This window comes from Bubalus kerabau, chromosome 5 (genome assembly GCF_029407905.1).
Source record: "Bubalus kerabau isolate K-KA32 ecotype Philippines breed swamp buffalo chromosome 5, PCC_UOA_SB_1v2, whole genome shotgun sequence".
Taxonomy (NCBI): Eukaryota; Metazoa; Chordata; class Mammalia; order Artiodactyla; family Bovidae; genus Bubalus; species Bubalus kerabau.
The window spans coordinates 128,358,931-128,381,194 of record NC_073628.1 but is presented as its reverse complement, the minus strand read 5'-3'; the positions used below and the strand labels follow the sequence as shown (position 1 = coordinate 128,381,194).

At 40.1% G+C, this 22,264-nt stretch overlaps 1 protein-coding gene across 2 annotated transcripts in view; it reads left to right on the top strand.

Annotated features, from left to right (window-relative positions):
- The first annotated feature begins 1,381 nt into the window (after window positions 1-1,381).
- The window catches only part of SYT14 (synaptotagmin 14), a 198,232-nt gene continuing 177,349 nt past the window's right edge, over window positions 1,382-22,264 (top strand). Inside the window, exons 1-3 of one of the 2 annotated variants that reach the window (XM_055583091.1) lie at window positions 1,442-1,496; window positions 13,065-13,112; window positions 13,417-13,621. Coding sequence is in view for 1 of the 2 variants with exons in the window: in XM_055583090.1 (XP_055439065.1) it covers window positions 1,484-1,496; window positions 13,065-13,112 (61 nt within the window). In the remaining variant the exon portion in view is untranslated. Of the gene's footprint in view, window positions 1,497-13,064; window positions 13,113-13,416; window positions 13,622-22,264 lie in introns of both variants that reach the window. The other variant, XM_055583090.1, reaches the window with a different exon arrangement.

The following is a 22,264-nucleotide window of genomic DNA, read 5'->3' as shown; positions in this document are numbered from 1 at the left end:
CTCACAGATATCTATGGTAAACACACACACACAAATCTTTCCTAAAGTATAGACATTTTAGTATTTACTGGTAGAAGGGCATTTTGTTTGATCCTTCAGTAACAACACTTTCTTGTAGTTAACCTTTAGCACAATGCTAGTTTGATAAATATTCACTGGACTAATCAAAATGGTAAAAAAATGAATGCGTATTGAACACAAACTGTGACTGAGGGAGAGATTACACAAATGTAATTTGTGTAATTACACAAATTTCTGCCCTAGATTTACAGTCCAATCTCACTTACATAAGTGCAAAATTTTCTTTGTCTCAGTCCCCAGTATAGCTCTTTTGCACTAGGAGTTAGCACTTTTCTGTAGGAGAATCACCAACTCTCTGTGCGTTAATCTTGTTTAAGCTCTTCCTTGTCCAGGTCCTCAAAGTACCAAATGAAGTTGAAAGTTGGGTGAAAGTTGAGTGGTTCAAGTACCTCAGGTCAAAATTAATCTACCAGCTGTTCTGTGGTCAACGTTGACCTGTGTTCATAATGCTCATTGGGTTGCCCGTTTAAAGAACTTGCACGGACTTGCTTCTTCAGGCCCTTTATCACAACGTCTGTCTCACCTTTACTTTTGTTGTGACCTCAAATGTGTGGAGACAAATGCCAACGCGTATTTCCGACGGGAAAAACCAAGCTGAGGTTGATGGCAAGAACCGATCAGGTTGATCAGGAACCTAAGGGGTGAAGTGCACGCTAACACGTTGCGTGTGTTTGTGTGTGTGTGTATGTGTGTGTGTGAGTGTGAGAGAGAAACTGAGACGGAGAGGGAGGGAGACAGAGAAGCGGCTGTCCTCAGGATCCCTTTCTCTGCCAGCTGGCTGTCTCTCACCCTCAGCGGAGATCTGAGGCGAGTATCTGGCTGATGCAGGCAAAGCAAAACCCAAACAAGCAGGCTTTCGGATGACCAGATCTCAGGGAGTCATCACCGGGTGGGTGGGGATCCCGGAGCCCGGTTGACAGCTGAGACCTGTCCATGGTGCTGACCGCAGCCTTCGCGCGCCCCTCAGTCGACTCCGGCTGCCGCCCGCCAGCGGGGAGCGGACGTCTCGGTGAGCGGACGTCTCGGTGAGCGGCTCCAGCCGCCGAGAGGCCCCGGGGCTGGTCTCGGGTGCAGGCCCCCCGGGGGCCCTCCGCGCCCCGCTCCTGGTCCGAACCCCGGCGCTAGACGCTGCGGGGGCGGCGGGGCGGCGGCAGGGCGCGTCACGTGCCGGCGGCGGCGGCGGCGGGCTGCCCGGGAAGCGTCCATTTCCTCGGCGCGCCCGCGGCGCCCGGGCCCCTCCTCCGCCCCGCCCGCGCCTCGCCCCTCCCGGCCGCGCCGCCCCGCGCCTGCGGGCCCGGCCCCGCCCCGCCCCGCTCGCCGGCGGCCCCGGCGCGTCCTCCGCCCGCGCGTCCCGCTCGCCGCCCCCGGCCGCGCACTTGGTGCGGTCCAGGGCGAGCGCATCATGGCGATTGAAGGTAAGTGGAGGCCGTCCGCGGTTGGGGCGGAGGGTGGGGGGACGCCCAGGTAGCTGGAGCTCGGGGGTGCCCGGGAGGCCGCGGCGCCGATGGGCCCCGGAGCGGCTGTGCAGGCTCGAGGGTCCCGGACCGCGTCCCGGGAGGCTGGTGGGCGGAGCGGCGCCGCCAGACTCTATACCTGGCCTCCGCGGTTCCGTCGGCCTCGGCCCGCGGCCCGGCGCGACGAGTCGAGCGGCTCCTGCCGACAGGTACGGCGCCGCTGGGGCCGCTGCTAGCTCCCGGCGGCGCCGAGTCGGGGGAAGGGGCGGGGGGCGTCCGGTGCGGCCCTGCAGACCCGGCGGGACGGGCTGGAGGAGCCCGGGAGCGCAGGGTGTACCCCGCCTTCCATTGACCTCGCCCCAGCAAGCCGCCCTCCCGCGATATTCCCCTTCCTCCCAAACTGGGAGGCCAGCTTGCTGTCCCCAGTCCTAACCCTTCTCAGCCCCTACTCTGGAGCAGATGCTGGACTGCGCTGTCCGTCCTTCCCCTTCTGTGTGCTGTTGTAGGGGGCCAGGGAATTTGGAGTGAGGGTAATTTCCTTCTCAAGTATTTTTCCCTCCTAACACTCAAAACTGGTTTTTCTCTAGGAAAGAGATGCAAAGACATCTTTACAAGAAATGCACACTCTTAAAATCCTGCATATATGTCAGTCTATTAAGTGTTACGGTGCCATCCATACTCATATTTTCAAAAAATAGCTTAATTAAAGTTCCTCGATAAGGTAGACAGCTGGCACTAAAGTGTATTTTTCTCTTCTTACAGAAACATGTAACTGGCATGAAGTGTCTATATTTTGCTTTGTTTTAAAGGACAATATTGTGAAAATTAATATGCTACGTCTAGGATGTATGTGCAAGTCTGCAGCATGTTTGAGCCCCTATCCCACTCTTCCCTTACTTCAAACAATGAAAGTGGTTTGTAAAATTTCCCTGTGTGTATGTGTATGCATCTGTACAAATGTGTAAGGCACCTACAGCATTGTCAGACCTAGCCTAAATTTTATGTTTCTCCTAAATACAACTTTTGAAAGCACTTCCCATCTTGGTGGCCAACCCTGAGGCATACAGCTTTGCCGGATCCAGAATTGGTTTAGTTGTGTGCTTATGTTTATCTTACTTATTTTAAGAGATTGATTACCTATTCAGACAGTTTCAAGTATCTGCTTTAGCTAAGGGGCTTCCCAGATGGTTCAGTGGTAAAGATTCTGCCTGCCAATGCAGGACGCACAGGAGACACAGGTTCGATCCCTGGGTGGGGAGGATCCCCTGGAGAAGGAAATGGCAACCCACTCCAGTATTCTTGCCTGGTAAATCCCATGGACAGAGGAGCCTGAGGGACCACAGTCCATAGGGTAGCAAAGAGTCAGACACCACTGAGGAGACTTAGGACCCACTCACCGTTTAGCTAAAGTGATGGAGAGCACTGGGAATAAGATCTCCTGATAATCTTTGATATTCTTGTTATCCAGAGCAGTACTTTCAAACTTTATCTTACTATTTACTGGAGGTCAAAAATCAAGAAACAGAATATACTGATTTATGTTTTGTACTTTATTTCCCCAACCACTTTGTGGAAGAATTTCTTGTGACTTGGTAAAGACAAAAAGGCTTATGCAGAAGGTGAAGAAGAATTAGCAAGATAGTATCCATGTATGATCCTGTAACTTAAAATTTCTTTAAAAAATTTGCGGTTTCCACCCCTTTTCTCCATTGACTCTTCCCTTCTCCCTCTCATTGTTAAATGTGATCAATTACTTTTTTATGTCAGCTGAAGGCATTTTGCTCGGCCTACTGTGAAGTGAGGGTTGCTCAGCTGTGTCCAGCTCTTTACAACTGCATGGACTATACAGTCCATGGAATTCTCCAGGCCAGAATACTGGAGTGGGTAGCCCTTCCCTTCTCCAGGGGATCTTCCCAACTCGGGGATTGAACCCAGGTCTCCCACATTGCGGGCAGATTCTTTACCAGCTGAGCCACAAGGAAAGCCCAAGAATACTGGAGTGGGTAGCCTGTCCCTTGTCCGCTGGATCTTCCCGACCCAGGAATCGAACCGGGGCCTCCTGCACTGCAGGTGGATTCTTTACCAGCTGAGCCACCAGGCTCTGCCTACTACTGCTTGTATATTTAAAAAACAAGATTTTCAAATTTTCCTGTTCTAGAGATTCTTTTGTGCTTGAGAAACTGTCAATATTTTCATACTTAATAATTTGTTGATGGCTTCATAATATAACTGTCAGGAATTATGTCTTTTCTAGTTTTGCAAGGAAACTATCGTTAATACTAGCATTTCTAATAAAGATGTCAAGTAAGATGTGCTGTCTATCACATACTAAAGCAGATTGTTTGTACCCTCCCCCAAGCTGTGTCATGAAGTAGAATGAACTCTGGATGAGGGCTTTATACTAGGGACATCTTAGAATTTTAAGGGGCCCACAGGAGCATCTCTTCCCATTTCCCAAAGAAGTGGTTCTTAAAATATTCAGTGTCTTCATTCACCTGTTAATTTTGTAGACTTACAGAGCAGTCGATGTGCTTGGCATCCTGTGCTGGACCCTGTGGAGCCACAAGGATGAATAAAATCACATTTCTTCCCTCAAGGAGTACATATTCTAGTGAGGGAGACAGATAATTTTAACCATGCAATTACAATATAGTGTGAACACCAGATGAATCATCCTTACTTTGTATAAAAATATTCAATGAGAATGAGTTCATTGAGCCCATATGCCAATGAACATTTATGCCGATGTGGAACTATAATTCTTACAGTTCATAAGGTCCTGGTTTTAACCAAAAATCTGCTGTTAGTAACTTCCTTCAATGCACTCACCCTCGGTCTGCTTTCTGGAGCAATAAACTGAAAGTTCCCTATTCTCTGTGTACCTGACGTCACTTTTACCGTTTTGAGACAACTCCTGAGCATTTTCTTTATTAGACACAATATTTAATTCTTCCTCTAGATGGTTGGTAGTTGTATGTTTTAAAGTTTGAAATATGGTAGTATGCCACTCCATTACAGATGTTTTGTTAAAACTGTTATATCACTCCTTGTGCATAATCTTATTAGTGTAGCTAATTAGAATAGCCATTTTGGAGCTTCATGTTGGCTCAGGATGAAGTTGTAATCAACCAAAATCACAGTCTCTTTTATCTGGACTACTTTCAAGTCATGTGTTTTCAGTTGCTTGCCCAGCTAACTAGTGTTTTGATTTAAAGAAGAGATTATTTGTATCTGTTAAGTGTACTCTTTATTAGCCCTGGCCCAACATTTTAACCCTTTAATTCAGACTTTTAAGTACGAAGGGTTACTTTTATTTATTCATTTTTTTTCAAAGCCCCTATTTTACAATACATTTATTTCCTCCTCTTATCAATCAGCTATCTGCTAATCAGGACTCCAGACAAATATAAGATGATGGTGTTACCACTCTAAGCTAATATAATTCCAGTCAGAGGTGAAGCAGTTAGCCCTATCTTAGGTTAAGGTACAATTTTTAAAAAGCATACTAAAATATTAAGAATGGCTTATAGACCCTTATTGTTACCCTAGAGATCTTGTGGGAGATAACAGGTTGGGAATCTTTGGTCTAGCCAGCCTGTCAAGATGTGTAATTGTTATCTGGCATATTAACTCTTCTAATGTTGGCCTCTATCAGTCTGGAGAAGGAAATGGCAACCCACTCCAGTACTCTTGCCTGGAAAATCCCGTGGACGGAGGAGCGTAGTAGGCTACAGTCCATGGGGTCCCAAAGAGTCGGACACGACTGAGCAACTTCACTTCACTTCACTTCATCAGTCTGACATTGATGACTCTTTCCTGTTTTTTGAAGTTTTTTCTTCCTCTCTTATTTCTCAGCCTTCTCTTTATCTCCCTGATCTAATGTTCTCGTTTCCATTCTCAACCTTGTTCTCACTCTACTTTGTACACTCTGCTGTGATTACACCCCTTGAATCATGTGGAAATCTCTTGTTTGTAAATTTGTCTCCCCAGTCTGACCATAAATGCCTGGAGCATAACATTTATTTGGTTTTTATTCATTAGATTTTGTACAATACCTGAATATAGTATGTACTCAAGATGTTTCTTGAATTGTTGAGAGTTCTATCGATTATCATAAAGGGTTGCATCCCTTGCCCAGATATATTTGACCAAATGTCTGCCATTTAGTAACTTGTCTATCTACCCGTTCCTAGTTCTGCTTCCTGGAGCAATAAAATAAAAATTCACTATTACTAAATTAAAAGTACACATGGTTTTCCTAATATAATTCTGCATAGTAGCTATATATGTTGGACGTCCCACAGCAATCAAAAATGTTTAGCTTGGGACATTCAAAATGTCCTAAACCAAAGTTGTCTTCACAGCTACCAAATCCAGCCTCCATACTCCCCACTCCATGCAAATTTGCCATCTGAGTAGCATTTTTAAATAACCAGACGTCTGAATTAGAAAGCTGGAAATCAACCCTGTCTTATAATTCACCCTCCACATCCTGTTGATCACTAAGTCCTACCACGCCTGCATCTCAAATTAACTAAAATTACATTTTAGTTGATTCCCTTTTCTCTCATTAAGAGATTTGTATTAGTTTTTTCCCTTGGTTTGTTATCTCCGGTCTTAAGGCTCATTCCAATCCATTTTTCAAACTATTTCTAGTTATCTTTGTAAAGGGCAAGTCTGATTTAAAACCTCAAGATAAAGCTAGTCTTTAGTGATCTGACTTACACCCTTCTCCATCTAGTCCACATTTTTCTGTCTGTTCCATTGGAATAACTTTAGACTCCATGCAGAATTAAAATTACTCCTTGCTGAAGTAAAAATATTCATCTTGATTGTTAACTTGCTACACATAGTAACTTTACTTAATCTCTCTGGGTAGCTTTTTAAAAAAGAAAAGTAGTGAAAGAAGGGTAAATCAGAGAATCTGTTGGGACTTTTTATTCACAATGCCTTTTACACACACTTTCGCATTTATTTTGTAAGTCATTAGTACGACTCAGATGCCTGTGAAGATTTGTTGTGACTCTGAGATTTCCAAGATATAATTTGGGCTTTCAGAACTCATTTGAAATGTGTAATTAAAAAACCCAATACAGGACTTCCCCAAGTGGTCCAGTGGTTAAGACCCTGTGCTTCCAATGCAGGTGTGTAGGTTTGATCCCTGGTCCGGAAATTAGGATCCCACATGTTGTGGGGCTTCAAAAAAAATAAAAATAAAGAACTAATTAAAAAAAGAAAATAATGAAAGCATGTTGTATCCTTAGTCTTGAGGGAGAACATCACACTCCTGCTTTCCATGCTATTGTTAGAGAGATGTTACAGTGTGTACAGGGGTAATGTAATTAGGAAGTCTCAGCTGTCAGTCTGTGACTGAGTAAGGCAATTTATTGAACAGTTTGTTTTTTGGAAGATTTACAGTCAGTTTAAGCAGTGATGTTCCTGGAAGAGATCTTTTGGCTTTCAGCAGGAATCAAATTTCTAACATTTCATGGAGATTTAAGACATGTTTGTATATTAGGTAAATTTGTTCAGAGACCTCTACACAGTACTTTTGAATAATTTACAGTTTATTTTAGTTTCCTTTTCTAACTCACTAAGCAAAATTAGAAAAAAAGTAGAAAACACTAGAGAAATATTTGTATTAAGATGCATTTCGCTTTTTGTTATTTTCCGTGGTATTGCAGAATCACATATTGGCTTATTTGTACAATTTGTTGAGTAATAGTGTTTACACAGTTGCTTTATTTAAAATGATTATAATGTTTGTCCATAGCATGTGTGTAGTAGTTAGTAGATTGTCTTCATGGATTCGATTTCCATTCAGCTGACTTTCATGTTTTTACCCCAACATCCCCAGATCCTCACCTGTTAATACCTAATGTGAACTTATATTTAGGAATAGCATAAGGCTGATCAAACTACTATAAATAAAAAACATTCCAATCTTTGAATAAATGAATATTTGCATATTTTATTTGTATATATAGTAAAATTTTAATAGAAACCTAAAAGTTGGAACACTGGATTTTCCATTTTTTAGAAGAGATAGTGACAACACAGCAAGCTGTTATTAGGAATTTATTTAAAAACAAACTCCTATGATCCATATGTGTATTCAGTTCAGTTTCCTATTTTCACATTTTAGGGCTGTTATTAGAATTGATATTCACAGTAATAGTATGAGTCATCAAAAGATAGAGGATTTTAATGAAATATTAAATTCAATATTCTGAACTTACTAATGCAATAATGAGTATTTGTAGCTTTAAAAAAATGATCTGGTGCAGTAGTGGAAAAAAAGGTATTCTCCATTAAATAGAAAATTAAATTAAGTAGAAACCTTCTTGTGAAGTATACCTATTCAAGGTTTTATGATATTAATGAGCTTCAAAGAGTCAAAACCATAATTAACAACAACAACAAAAAAAAAACTGAATGAAAAGTAGTCAAAAGTGGGAAAAATGGACTACATTTGTGAACAGTAAATTTATAAGATAAATCTTATACCTGTTAGAATAATTATTGAAAAAATTCATAGAAACTTGTATGGATTAAAACAGAAACTATTTACTATGCTATGCAAACCATGATCTTTCAACAACACTGTTTTCAATCAGAGACTAAAATTGGTATTATTCCTTGAATGACTTAACTAGGGAGAAACTAAAAAGTGTCTAGAAATTAGTGACTGTAGTCTAAATGGGTTATAGCGGTTAGGAGTAGTTGGCAACATTAGTAGGAAATATTTAAAGTTGCATACCTATTATGGAAATATAGATATCTACTGAAGAAATAGCTATAACAGTTTATTAAAGTGAGCTAGACACTAATTAAAAGGCTGTGGCTACTTTAATGCATGGTTTTTTGGAGAGAAATCTTTAGATGAAATGGAATTTAAAATACTTCTAAAGTAGTTTTGCAGTAGTGTTTGACTTAGTAGAACCTGTAAATTGTAGTGATTTGGGCTAATGGTCAAAGTAAATGTGTAGAAAAAATAAAAGTCCGTTTTAGAAAGGACTAGATTCATGGCACCCCACTCCAGTACTCCTGCCTGGAAAATCCCATGGACGGAGGAGCCTGGTAAGCTGCAGTCCATGGGGTTGCTAAGAGTCTAACACGACTGCGCGACTTCACTTTCACTTTTCACTTTCATGCATTGGAGAAGGAAATGGCAACCCACTCCAGTGTTCTTGCCTGGAGAATCACAGGGACGGGTGGGCTGCCGTCTCTGGGGTCTCACAGAGTCGGACACGACTGAAGCAACTTAGCAGCAGCAGTAGCAGATTCATTTTTAAGGAACTAAATCTTTGGGTTTAATTTGTATACCTGAGCACCTTTTGATGGGAATATAACATCACTACATATTTTCTTCTGTAGACATGTGAAAAGTGCTACATACTTTGTAGTAACTAACCCTTCCTCCCCTTCCCAAATTGCTGGCTCCCAGGCCCTTTCAGTTATGTGCATATTCATGTCTAAACACACATGCACACATTTCACAGCACACATGTGTGAGCCCACGCACGTCTATTTCCTGGTGTACCCTGACTTACCCCAATTGTAGAGGATTATGCCAGTTTATATCATGCTCTTACATGGGTTTGCCTGAGGGAAAAGATGGTAACTTTGACTAAGCTTGTCATCTTCTATCTACTTCTCATTTCCATGTTCCTGAGATGATCATTTCAAGAGCAATGCTAGTATTATCTCCAAAAACAGTTTTGAGAAATTCATTTTTACTTAAGTTACCTTAAAGGATTAGAAAACAATTTCATAATTTTCTTTTTTTTCATAAAAATTTTTCACAATTTTTTTCATAAAAATGAAGAAATATCAATGTTTATTTTCCTACTCTGTTAAACTTAGGATCCCAATTACTTTTTTCTGACAATTAACTAGTGACCCTGAGCAACATTATTTAACCTTTAGTGCCTTGGTTTGTTTATGTATAATGAACTAGACAGATTTATTTTTAAGTTTTAGTCTTTTTATATTCAGTGATTTTAATATGCTGGGAGGGATTGGGGGCAGGAGGAGAAGGGGACGACAGAGGACGAGATGGCTGGATGGCATCACTGACTCAATGGACGTGAGTCTGAGTGAACTCTGGGAGTTGGTGATGGACAGGGAGGCCTGGCGTGCTGCGATTCATGGGGTCACAAAGAGTCGGACACGACTGAGCGACTGAACTGAACTGAATATGATTTTAAAGACTTTATTATTATTATGTCTTTGAAGTAAATTTGGCATGTGAAAAATTCTATTTATACAAGAATTCACTTTGGAGATGGCTATTCATTTTAGTGGAAAACTCATCTCTTTCTAAAGAGATTGACTAATTGATTAAATAATCATTCCTTCAAATTGGTTCAGCGATTACAGAAAAAAATGTGGAGATTCCTCAAAAAATTATAAATAGACTTACCATATGATCCAGCAGTCCCACTCTTGGATAATTATCCAAAGGAAGTGAAAACAGAGAATCAAAGAAATGTGTTCACTGCCGTGTTTATTGTAGCATTATTCATAATAACCAAGATATGGAAACAACCTTTGTGTCTTCAATAGGTGAATGGAAAAGGAAGGTTTGAGATAAACACACACACACACACACACGTATATACATGTACATATACAGTGGAATATGATTTAGCTCTGGGTAAGAAGGGAATCCTTCCATTTGTGACAACGTGAATGGACCTTGAGGGCATTATGCCAAGTCAGATAAAGACAAGTATATGATAACACTTACCTGTACATTCTGAAAAAGCCGAACTCATAAAATAAAAACGGAAAGTCGAAGGATGCTTACCAGGGAAAGGAGGATGGGGGAAGTAGGGAGATACTGCCTAAGTACAGCTCACGACCTGTTGATAAATAAGTCCTGGGATCAAATACTCAGCAAGGGCAGTAATGTATATACACTTCAAAGTTGCTTAGAGACTAGATCTTAAATGTCCCTTCCACAAAAACAAAAAGAATCATGGACATGTTAGTGGTATTAGCTCACACTAAAGTGGAAATCTTACTGTGTAGAGTATCAGATCAGCACATTGTCTGCCTTAAACTTACAGTGTTGTATGGTCATTTATCTCAAAAAAACAAATAAAAATAATTATTCTCCTGTATATTGGATATACGTACTTGGTTATCATAATGGTATACACTTTAAATATCTTAAAATTTTATATATCAAGTATGCCTCAGAAAGCTGAAATTTTAAAAGTCAATAATCATTTCCCTTGTGCCTTATACTCTTAAAAAGTCAGTAGACCACTTTTGGATTACCTCCATATCTCCATATTTAAGTCAAGGTGTGCCTCCAGTGGCTTGCTTTTTGCTTACAAATTTGACATTTCTCTTGTAAACTTTTCAGATTTGCTTTTAGAAAATGTTTAAAAAGTTATAAAATTTGTACACAGTTTGCTGTATCTCAGATGGAAGAAATATTAAGGCCTTTTGATTCCCAAACAAGTACATTAAAATATACATTTAACCTGCGCAATGTGTATTTTTTTCCTTATACTCTTTCTGGCTTTAGGAAGGATTGGGGATAAAAGAATATTGATTTTTGTATTTGATAATGTAATAAGGTTTATTTAACTTTTCTTTTGTACTTTTGAAAGTTTTTTCCCCTCAATTTTACTTTTTTGTCTGGCATTGACCTATCTTTACTATTCCTTTTATTTCAGTAATAATAGTGATTGCTTTTCAGTTACACATCAGTGAAATCTCACTTGTTGGTTAGAATTTTCAGAACAAATATCAGGAATAGTAGAGCTCAGTATTACTTGCTTTTCCTAGTTATGTGGTTTTTGTGCATACTTTGGCAAATGTAATTATTGGTTGACTCTATAAATTTAAAATACAGTAGTTATTTGACATAACTTTTCATTTGTAAAGTTCTTTCTGAGAGTTATTGTCATTTGCAGTTTTGAGAAAAGTCTTAGAATACAGTAGTTTTTATTGTTATTGTTATATTAACCCTTGTAAAAAATGATACAGTTATGTTGAAGACTAGACGTGTATAGTAAAACCAAACAAATCTGTGTTACATATGCGGGAAGTCTGATTTCAGTTATAGGCATGAAAGACTGTTATGTGAATTATGTGCGTATCTCTTAAGTTAGAAGTGTTACCTTTTGACAATAGGTCTTAATGACTATATAAAGACTATTTCTAAGTAGCCTATGAAAATATCAGTGATGGTGTCAATATATATTATAGTTGTGTTGTATGACATGCTTCTTCTAAACCTCTTGAAAATAGTTACTTTTTATAACTTGGTAAAGCTTCCCCTTCCAGCAGTCGTTTGACTAATTTCTCATTTTTAAAGATAAAGTATATTTTGTATAAAGTATATTTTGTAGGTATAGTTAATTCTGCCCCTTTAGCCAGTAATCAGTGATTACTCACTGGTAATATCCCATTTGATAAAGTCTTACTGTATTTATACTAAGGTTTGCTGAGTAATAATTTATTATCATAACTTTATGTTAAGCATTTCTTGCTGAGTCTATCTTCCTGATAACCAGTGTTTAGTCTCTATTGTTGATAATAAAGAGGCAGTGGCATTGTTACAGACAAGTTAGAATGAAGCTCTAACCTACTTTAGTGATAGAAATACTGTTTTCTAGTTTTTTAGCTTGCTTCCTGAATGACCTACTTTTTTCAGTGGATATCATAGTTTTTCTTTCTCATGTTATGGCTGTAAGATATTTCGATTTCTTATAACTTAACTGTTTATAATAAGCTTCTGTAGTGAGCTAAGATGATGAAATTATTTAATATTTTTATTATATAAAGTTGAAGCATAATTTTCAGCACAATTGTAAGGTTATTTATGCATATAAGAACACTACAGAATGTCATTCAGCGCACATTCGTTTAAGGTAGTGGTGCTATAATCCAGTGCAAAGGAAATACCTATTTTATGGTAACTAACAAATAATATTACTCTTAAGATAACGAGTGTGATTTTTTCTAATAATGGTGATTAAGATAAAGTAATTCTTTTGGTTACATTTATTAGTTTAATCATCATGCTATTTATAAAATTTGTCTTGTAGATTTAGAAGAGTGGGTAGCTGGAGAATGGAGAAAGGATCAGAATATATGTTGTAAAACATAAATATCGCCTTTACAGTATTGACCCTTCCATGATAAGTTACCTGTATAAATTAAGGCTCGGATACAAAAGTGGGTCCTTCCTTGCAGTATTTCCTTCTGGATCATGTAAAGAGGTGTTTAGGAAGTGGTGCTGTGATGTCTGCTCTTGAGAAACTTGCCACTTAAAAGAACATACTTGTATGAAGCTTCCTTATTCCAGAATTTTATAAGATCCTAGCTTATGGGTTCAGGAGGGTACTGTGTATCAGGTTAGCATATTTCTATAGTAAAGTTGGAAGAGAAGAGTTAGGACACGTTTTTCTGAGGCCTTTTCTAGAAGCTAATTTATAGCAGTTCTTTGTAACAGTCAGACTCAGGTTATGACCTGTTTTTAATTTCTGAAAAAATTTTTCTTAACAGGTGGAGAAAGAACCTGTGGAGTGCATGAACTTATTTGTATTAGAAAAGGTGAGTCAGTGCTCTGCATGGATACTTAAATATGAAGTGAACCCTTCACAGTGTAGGATGCATTTTAGTACAATGGCAGATAATTGGGACTTACAAAGTATAAAATTTAATAAATATTAATATTAGTTCTTTGTATTGTAGACATAACCTTTCATAAAGTGCATACTGCTTATTATGTGGTTACTGAGAGTTGTTACTGTATATTTCATTTTCATGGGCTGGTAAAGGCCGGTTTTTCGCCTATTGGTTGTCAGACGTGGTGAAGAGGTGCAGAATGGAGGGTTTGATTTTTGTTCCCTTTCAGAATCTGGAATCTGAGTGCATGCTGACCTCCCATTGACTTCTGTTCTATTACTGTACCCCATCAGAGAGATGTGAGGAGTTGGTTGCGATTCCCATCGGGATCATGTCCAAAGACCACAACATCTTTTGGCACCAACAGCTGTCTGTGCTTCCTTAGAAGGAGCCACCTGACAACCAGGTGGTTGAACGAGGTGGCCCCAGGAAAGGTAATTCAGTTATTAGGTGGGAGGCAAGGAATCAGGTATTCTCTAGATCGGAAAGAATCAGAACCCTGGGAGTCCCCACTCTCATAAGCGATCACATCTGAGAAAGGGTATGCAGAAAGGAAAAGGTGTACTTGGGGAGGAGAAATCTTCATAAATGTACTGCTCTTTTCTCTTTTTAAATTTGGGGCACTGTCTTTTTCTTTCTTCTTTCTTGAAAACCGAGTTGGCCCTCCCGAGTCTGGCCAAGTAGCAGTGCTTCCTGCCTTCATATTTCGCCCTGAGGAGGCTTGAGGCATGTCCGTATCTGTGGCACGTGGGTATGACTGGCAAACCGGGAAGTGCCAGTGTGCTGTCAGGAAGTCTTCCACAGGTCTGAAGGCCTCCGCTTCTTTCAAGTTGAATAAAAGGTTTGAACTCTCTTTTAGGTGAATTTGACATAATCATACTAGCTTATCTGTGTGTCACCAGATTTGATTGCTGTTCATTTAAGAATAGCCTCTTCCTTTATTAAAGTGTAATGTATCTGTGTATCCGGTACCATAAAGGAGAAAATTGAAGTCAGGTCCCTGAAATCTCAGATTTAGGATTGTGGTTTTCAGTGCTATAACCATTGTTGGCTTGTGCTTCTTATCTAAAATGGGGCGGCGGGGGGTACAAATTAGCCTTGTTTTCTTCCCCTATGTAAACATTTTTAGTCTTCACCTATAATATATTAATCCAGATGTACTAAAAATGTTTTAAATAGCTTTACGGGTATTACCTTGTCCCACAAAAACTTTTTAAAACACAGAATTTATTTGAACAGCGAAAGACACTGTACAAGTCAATTGGAATCAAAAACTGTAAAAACAGTGGATAGATGAAGAGAGAAGACAATGGCAGAGACAGCCAGAGGGTAGGAAAACAAAATGCATAAAGGCCTGCTTATGGCTGCAGGGGAAACAGGAAGCTTCAGTGGAGAAAATAGTGTTGGTAGAGTTAGATGTGGGTCTGAACTCACCTTTTTAATGTGGCTCTTCTTGCTGTTCTTTATTGTTCTCTCCATTCCTATCCCAGTGGTTCTCAGACCGTGCCATGCCCAGAGTTCTCTGTATTAGTCCAGCATTGTCACTTCTTCCAGTTTTCTATAGAATTTAAAATCTGTGATTAAAGTTAAAATTTTTTAATTTCCATGTGGCCGTATCATGGAGGAGTTTCTGGGTCTCTGTGTATCCCCTCAGCATCCACTACTGTGTCCTCTTCTAGTGGGCCTTTCCTAAGCATGTGAATATTTTTAAAATGAATGCTCAGATCTGAAAGTTTTGCATTTTAAACTTGGCTTTTGTAGAGTAGAGCCTATGAAGGCTATGTCAAGACAAATAATTATAATTAGTATCAATGGTCCTGGTAAGAAGACATCTCTAACACTGTGTTCAACTTGTTTTTACCTGTTTTGCTTTCTTTGTCTGCTAGCTTCTTTCCTCTGTCAGACCTCTAAATATTAGAATGTATTAGACTTTGGTCTTGGGCTTACTTCTTTTTCCACCTGTTCTTTCTTTAGAATAGATGGTTGGTTATACCAACCAAAACATATAATAGGTTCTGGTGTTTGTTTGTTTGTTTGACCATGCCATGTAGCTTGTGGGATCTTAGTTCCCTGACCAGAGATTGAATCCATGTCCTTGGCAGTAAAAGCATGGAATCCTAACCACTGGATCACCAGGTAACTCCTGGTCCTTTTGTTTTCAATGCCATGAAGATTTGTAAATCTGGCTCTGAACTGCCCTTGAGTTCCCTCCTCTTATATCCAAGTACTTACTTTATATTTTTATCTGCATGTCTATTAGAATAAAAACGTGGTGTGACTAAAATGCAAATCTTGGTTTTCTCACATGAATCTGCACCTTCCTCAGCCTTCTCCATCTCAGCTAATGAACAGAGCAGTCTACTCAGTTGGTCAAGTCCCAGATCAAGAATCATCCATGTTTCTCTTATTCTTTTATCTTCTGTGTTGAATTTATTACTATTAGCAACTTCTGGCAGTTCTACCTTCAGAATACATTTTGTAATCTAATCCTCTATTCCTCCATCCTGCTCTTATCACTGTAGTCTGGGTCCTTGTCTTCTCTTGCCCACGCTACTGTAATGGTTTCCTAACAGGTTCCATCATTTCCTCTTAATGTCCTTACAGTACACATCAGTGATCTTTTAAATGTGAATTGGGTCGTATCACTTTGCTGGTTGAAATTCTTCTCTGGATTCCCTCTTTACCTAAAATAAAATCAAAGTCCTTACCCTGATCTACAAAGCCTTACATTATAACATCAACTCAGAAGTCTTCCCATGTAAATCATCAAAGTGAAAGTGAAAGTCGCTCAGTCATGTCTGACTCTTTGCTACCCCATGGGCTATACAGTCCATGGAATTCTCCAGCCCAGGATACTGGAGTGGGTAGCTGTTCCCTTCTCCAGGGGATCTTCCCAACCCAGGGATCAAACCCAGGTCTCCTGCACTGTGGGCAGATTCTTGACCAGCTGAGCCATGAGGGAAGCCCATAAATCATCAAAATATCATCTAAATATTATCAACTTAGAAGTCCTATCATCTGAATCATTTATATCAGGTCTGAGTAAAACTCTAGATATCATCTGTCCTGGTTCAGAACTCCTCTCCATTTGTTAGACGTGTGAAACTAGCAAATATATCACCTGCTCTTCAAACACAATGATGGAGCAGGATAACAGTTACAGACATTTCCATTCCAAAAGTGGGAAAGTGGAAGAGAGGAGTCACTGATGCCAAGCAATTTTGAAACCCAACTGGGAAAAATATTTTAGGGTTCAAGACTGGAAATAACACTCTGTGGCTCTTGGCCCTGACATCTGAGGCTCCACTCTCGGGTTTAAGACTCTATGCTTGGAGTCTCCCTTCCTTTTTCTGGAAGGGTCCCATCACTTCATGGGAAATATATGGGGAAACAGTGGAAACAGTATCAGACTTTATTTTTTTGGGCTCTAAAATCACTGCAGATGGTGACTGCAGCCATGAAATTAAAAGACGCTTACTCCTTGGAAGGAAAGTTATGACCAACCTAGACAGCATATTCAAAAGCAGAGACATTACTTTGCCAACAAAGGTCCGTCTAGTCAAGACTATGGTTTTTCCTGTGGTCAGGTATGGATGTGAGAGTTGGACTGTGAAGAAGGCTGAGCACCAAAGAATTGATGCTTTTGAACTGTGGTGTTGGAGAGGATTCTTGAGAGTCCCTTGGACTGCAAGGAGATCCAACCAGTCCATTCTGAAGGAGATCAGCCCTGGGATTTCTTTGGAGGGAATGATGCTAAAGCTGAAACTCCAATACTTTGTTCACCTCACGTGAAGACTTGACTCATTGGAAAAGACTCTGATGCTGGGAAGGATTGGGGGCAGGAGGAGAAGGGGACGACAGAGGATGAGATGGGTGGATGGCATCACTGACTCGATGGACGTGAGTCTGAGTGAACTCTGGGAGTTGGTGATGGACAGGGAGGCCTGGCGTGCTGCGATTCATGGGGTCGCAAAGAGTCGGACACGACTGAGCGACTGAACTGAACTGAACCGAGTGTGTATTTGCACCTGAGTATTTTCCTCGGACTTTGCCACCTGTAGAATATTAGTCTGTCACTCCTCTTTCAGTTTGTCCTCTCTTGTCCCTTTCAGTCTAATGCGGTGGTGTTTCTGCTGGTATAACGTGGTCTCAGGAAAGATTCTCGTGAGTCTTCCCTGTATATCGGAGGGCGGGGCTCCTTCCTTTAAACAGGACGCCCCTCCACAGTCTTTTCTGGATGGTTCTGTCTCCGTTTCTGGCTTCTGCTGGAGTGGCTGAGGAGATCTGTGAGTCACATGTCTGATTTCTGCAGAGAGCGCTCAGAGTCACTGAGCATTCTGACCCTTTATTCTGTTTGAGGCACCAGCCAAAGGTGGTCTAGTCCCACCTTGGTTATGTCTCAGAGCATGCTTTCTTGACACTGAACCCTTGATTTTAGCATAATTTACAACGTGGATAGGCTGGAGGATTTTCCAAATCATCGGGTATGGGTTCCTTTTTGCTTAACAATTCTTCCCTCACTTTATCTCATTCCTCTCAAATTTAACCATAAGTAACATGAAGACACCAGGCTGCCACCTTTAGCACTTTGCTTGAAAATCTCCTAAGCTTAATATCCAAGTTCCTTGTTTACAAGTTTCACTTTCTATGTAACTGTTGTTGCTGTTCTGTCGCTAAGTCATGTCCGACTCTTTGCAACCCCGTGGACTGCAGCACACCAGGCTTCCCTGTCCTTCACCATCTCCTGGAGTTTGCTCAAAGTCATATCCATTGAGTTGTTAATGCCATCCAACCACCTCATCCTCTGTTGCCCTCTTTTCCTCCTGCCTTCAGTCATTCCCAGCATCAGGCTTTTTTCCAGTGAGTACGCTCTTCACATCAGGTAACCAAAGTATTGGAGCTTCAACTTCAGCATCAGTCCTTCTAGTGAATATTTGGGGCTGATTTCCTTTAGAACTGACTGGTTTGATTTCCTTGCTATCCAAGGGACTCTCAGGAGTCTTCTCCAACACCACATTTTGAAGTCATCATTTCTTCAGTGCTCAGCCTTCTTTATGGTCCAACTCTCACATCCATACATGACTACTGGAAAAACCATCACTTTGACTATATGGACCTTTGTTGGCAAAGTGATGTCTTTGCTTTTTAATGCACTGTCTAAGTTTGTCATAGCTTTTCTTCCAAGGAGCAAGCATCTTTTAATTTCATGGCTGAAATCACTGTCCACAATGATTTTGGAGCCCAGGAAAATAAAGTCTGTCACTATTTTCATTTTTTCCCCTATCTATTTGCCGTGAAGTGATGGGACTGGATGCTATGATCTTAGTTTTTTGAATGTTGAGTTTTAAGCCAGCTTTTGCAAGATCACTTTATAAAAACCCACTACTTTCCTATATGGGCTTCCCTGGTGGATCAGATGGTAAGGAGTCTGCCCACAGTGCAGGAGACCAGGTTTGATCCCTGGGTTGGGAAGATCCCCTGGAAAACAGAATGGCAACCCATTCCAGTATTCTTGCCTGGAGAATCCCATGGACAGAGTAGCCTGAAGGGCTATAGTCCGTGAGGTTGCAAAGAGTCAGACATGACTGAGTGACTAATATTATCACATTCCTGTATAATAGGCAACAGATAATTAGGAAATGCAATAAAATAAGATCTCTTTTAGAGTATTATGAAATCTGTAAATACGCAGGAACAAAGTGAACAAAAGTTGTTTATGACTTTTATACAGAAAGTTAAAAAGATTTATATATAGACATAAAAGAAGATATGTAAATGAAGAGATGAATAATTTTATAGGTAGAAATACGCAGTATGTTTAAATTCACAGGGTGCCCCAAATTGATCTATGAATTCAATGCAGTCCTAATCTAAATCCAATCAGGAATTTTCAGAGAGCGGACAAGTTAATTCTTAAGTGTGTTGCAGTTCAAACAGCCAAGAAGAACTAAGTTCGCTTTCACGTAAAGGAACATGGGTGTGTGTTAATAAGATATCTGTTTGGTTGCTTTCTCAGAGACCAAGGGGCTAAACAAGGAAAGTTTACTTCTCTCTTATGTGAAACTCCAAGCTCATAGGCAGGATGGAATTAGGTGATTCTGGTTGTTGAGTCCGTTCGTCTTGCTTTGATGACCTTTAAGATATCTTCCTTGGCACATTTGAAGTTACCATGGGTACATTCCAGTCCCCAGAAAGGGAAAGGGAGAAAGTCAGTCTTTTTAAGGATACAACCCAGGAATTGCAAATAATTTGTGCTCACGTGCAAGTGGCCAGAACTTAGTCACATGCTCATGTCTAACTGCGAGGGAAGCCTAGAATAGTTCTGCCTGAGCAGAACAAGTAAAATCCAGAGGTTGATTCTATAACTAAAAGGAAGAGAGAGAATGGATATTGAGGCAGTTAGCCGTCCCTGCTTCAGGGATTGGTCCTGCTGATATCCAGAGCTCGTTGTAAAGTTGCTGTAATTAACATAGTGTGGAATTGGCCCAGATACAGACAAATAGTCTAATCAGACACTATAGAAAGAACACGAAAAGATACTCATTTACATGGAAATTTATGTAAAATGTGAGTATCACAATTCAGTGGATAAGATTGGATACTTATTAAGTGATGCTGGGATAAATGTTTATCCATATGCAAAAAAATAAAAATTGATCTGTACCTCATGCTTTACACTGAAATAAATATTATTTGGATTAACTTTAAAACTTTTAGGAGAATATTTCATATACAGTGTGATTTCAGTGTGGGAAACAAGTCCTTGAGTCACAGAAAGCAGACCCAGAAGGAAAAGAGTGATAAATTGTACCATTTTTAAATTTAAAACTTTTGTACGATAAGAGATCCTGTGAGCAGAGGAAAAAAAGAACTGGCCTGCAAATTCAGGAAACGTAAGAGATGCGGGTTTGATCCCTGGGTCAGGAAGATCCCCTGGAGAAGAAAATGGCAACCCATTCCAGAAATATATAATGTTTCTTCCTACAAAAGGTGAAATATATGTATTTTTTTTCCATATTGCTTTTTTTTTTTTTTTTAAAGGAAACCTAACTGTATTTTAGAGTTAAATTCAAGTTGGTAGAGCTCTCTCTTATTCCTTTTCCTGGCTGCCTTGTGCTGTATTATGTGAACATGCCAAAATTTATTTAACTAATTTCCTACGAGTGGAAGTTGCTTTGTTTTAAAATTTTTGCTGTTGAAATTATGCCACAATGAATACTTTTGTATGTTTGTTACTACTTATTAGTGGTCTATTTTTAAGTAGATTTCTTTAAAAAAAAAAACAAAACTGAGTCAAAGAGTAATTCTTACACCATTTTACAAAAATTGCAAAATTCCTGTCCTTATGTATGGTACCATTTTGCATTCCCACCAGAAATATAGGAATTCATAGCTCTTCCAACAGAGTATCATAAACTTGTGGATTTTTTTGTACTCCGGTAAGTAAAAATAGTAGTTCAGCATCATTCATATGTTCATTTCTCATGTAAGTGTCGTTGAATAGCTCTTTCACCTCTGTAGAGTACACAAATGTTTGCAATGGTATGGTTTATCGGACACCAGAAAAACCTGCCTCTTCTGAAATGTTTTTTTGTATCAGCATCCCATGGTTTTTCATTCCCTGACATTTGCTATAATTAGAGTCTGTCTGATCTTTAGAAATTCATATCAAGTGTATTACATGGAAAGAGAAGGTGGGGTCCTCTGTCATTTGGATCCAAGCTTGTTACCACACTTTATCAAGTATTTAACTTTCATTGTGGAAGGTAAGAAATTATGGACCTGAAGGTGTGATACCCAGGGCATTGTGGAGAAGGGGTTGGATAGGTCAGTGAGAAGCAGAAGTAGGGCAGTCTCGAACACTGTCCCTTGTGGATAGGTCTTAGATGCCAAGGGCAATCTAAATAGAGGACACTACAGAAAACCAACATCTATACTATAATTTTACTGCAAGTTGCTTGGCATTGTCCCTATTTTTTCTCCATATATAGAGGAGATCCAAGCCCCTCCGTGTTTTCTTACCCCTTTTTTGACTTGGGGTAATTAAGAGAGTCTAAAATCTGAAGGGAAAGGCTTACAGGTTATATGGTCCTTTAACTTCCCCATCTCTTTCTCAACAAACTCTGAGTCTACGGCCCTAGGGCTGGATTTTCTTTCTTTTTCCTTTTTAAGCTGGGTTCTATGGCTATTCTATTGTGTCTTCTACCCTCTAGTAACATTTTACTCTTCTGTGGAAGAGATGGTGTGGGTTTATTGGTTGTAGTGCCATGAAAGAGGTAGTTGCGGTAGGTATCAAGGAGCAAGTTTTAGAGGTGAATGAGAGAGAGAATGTGTGTGTGCGTGTGTGTGCACGTGGGTGTGTGTGTGCCTGTGCCTGCATGTGTACGTGTGTCTGTCCGTCAGGTCAGGACTCTTTGAGGAGATAACATTTAAGCTGATATGTGCATGACAAGAAGGAGCTGGAGTATGACACTCAGGAAAGGTCATAGAGAACAGAATGCAAACACTTTGAGGTGGAAACAAGGTTTGGCATGTCCCAGATGCTGAAAGAACTATGGCTGGAGAAGTAGTGAGTGCGTGAATGAGTGTGGGAAGTCTCACAGTTGAGATAGGAGAGATGGGTGGTTTCCAGGTCATGTGTGGACTTAGGCCATAGTAAGGAGTTTGTGCTTAATTTGAAACACAGAGGGCTAAACAGGGTTTTAAGCAGGTGAGTGATATGATTTGTTTGTAAAATACTGTAAAGGTTAAAAAGTGGATATAAAGACACCAATAGGAAGCTATTGAAATAGTCTAGGTGAGAACTGATGGGGCTTGGATTTTGATGTTAGTTGTGGAGAAGTTGAGAAATGCTTATTAGGTCGGGGACATATTTTATATTGTCACCCTGCTTATTTAACTGGAAAAGACAATGGCACCCCACTCCAGTACTCTTGCCTGGAAAATCCCGTGGACGGAGGAGCCTGGTAGGCGGCAGTCCATGGGGTTGCACAGAGTCGGACATGACTGAGCGACTTCACTTTCACTTTTCACTTTCATGCATTGGAGAAGGAAATGGCAACCCATTCCAGTGTTCT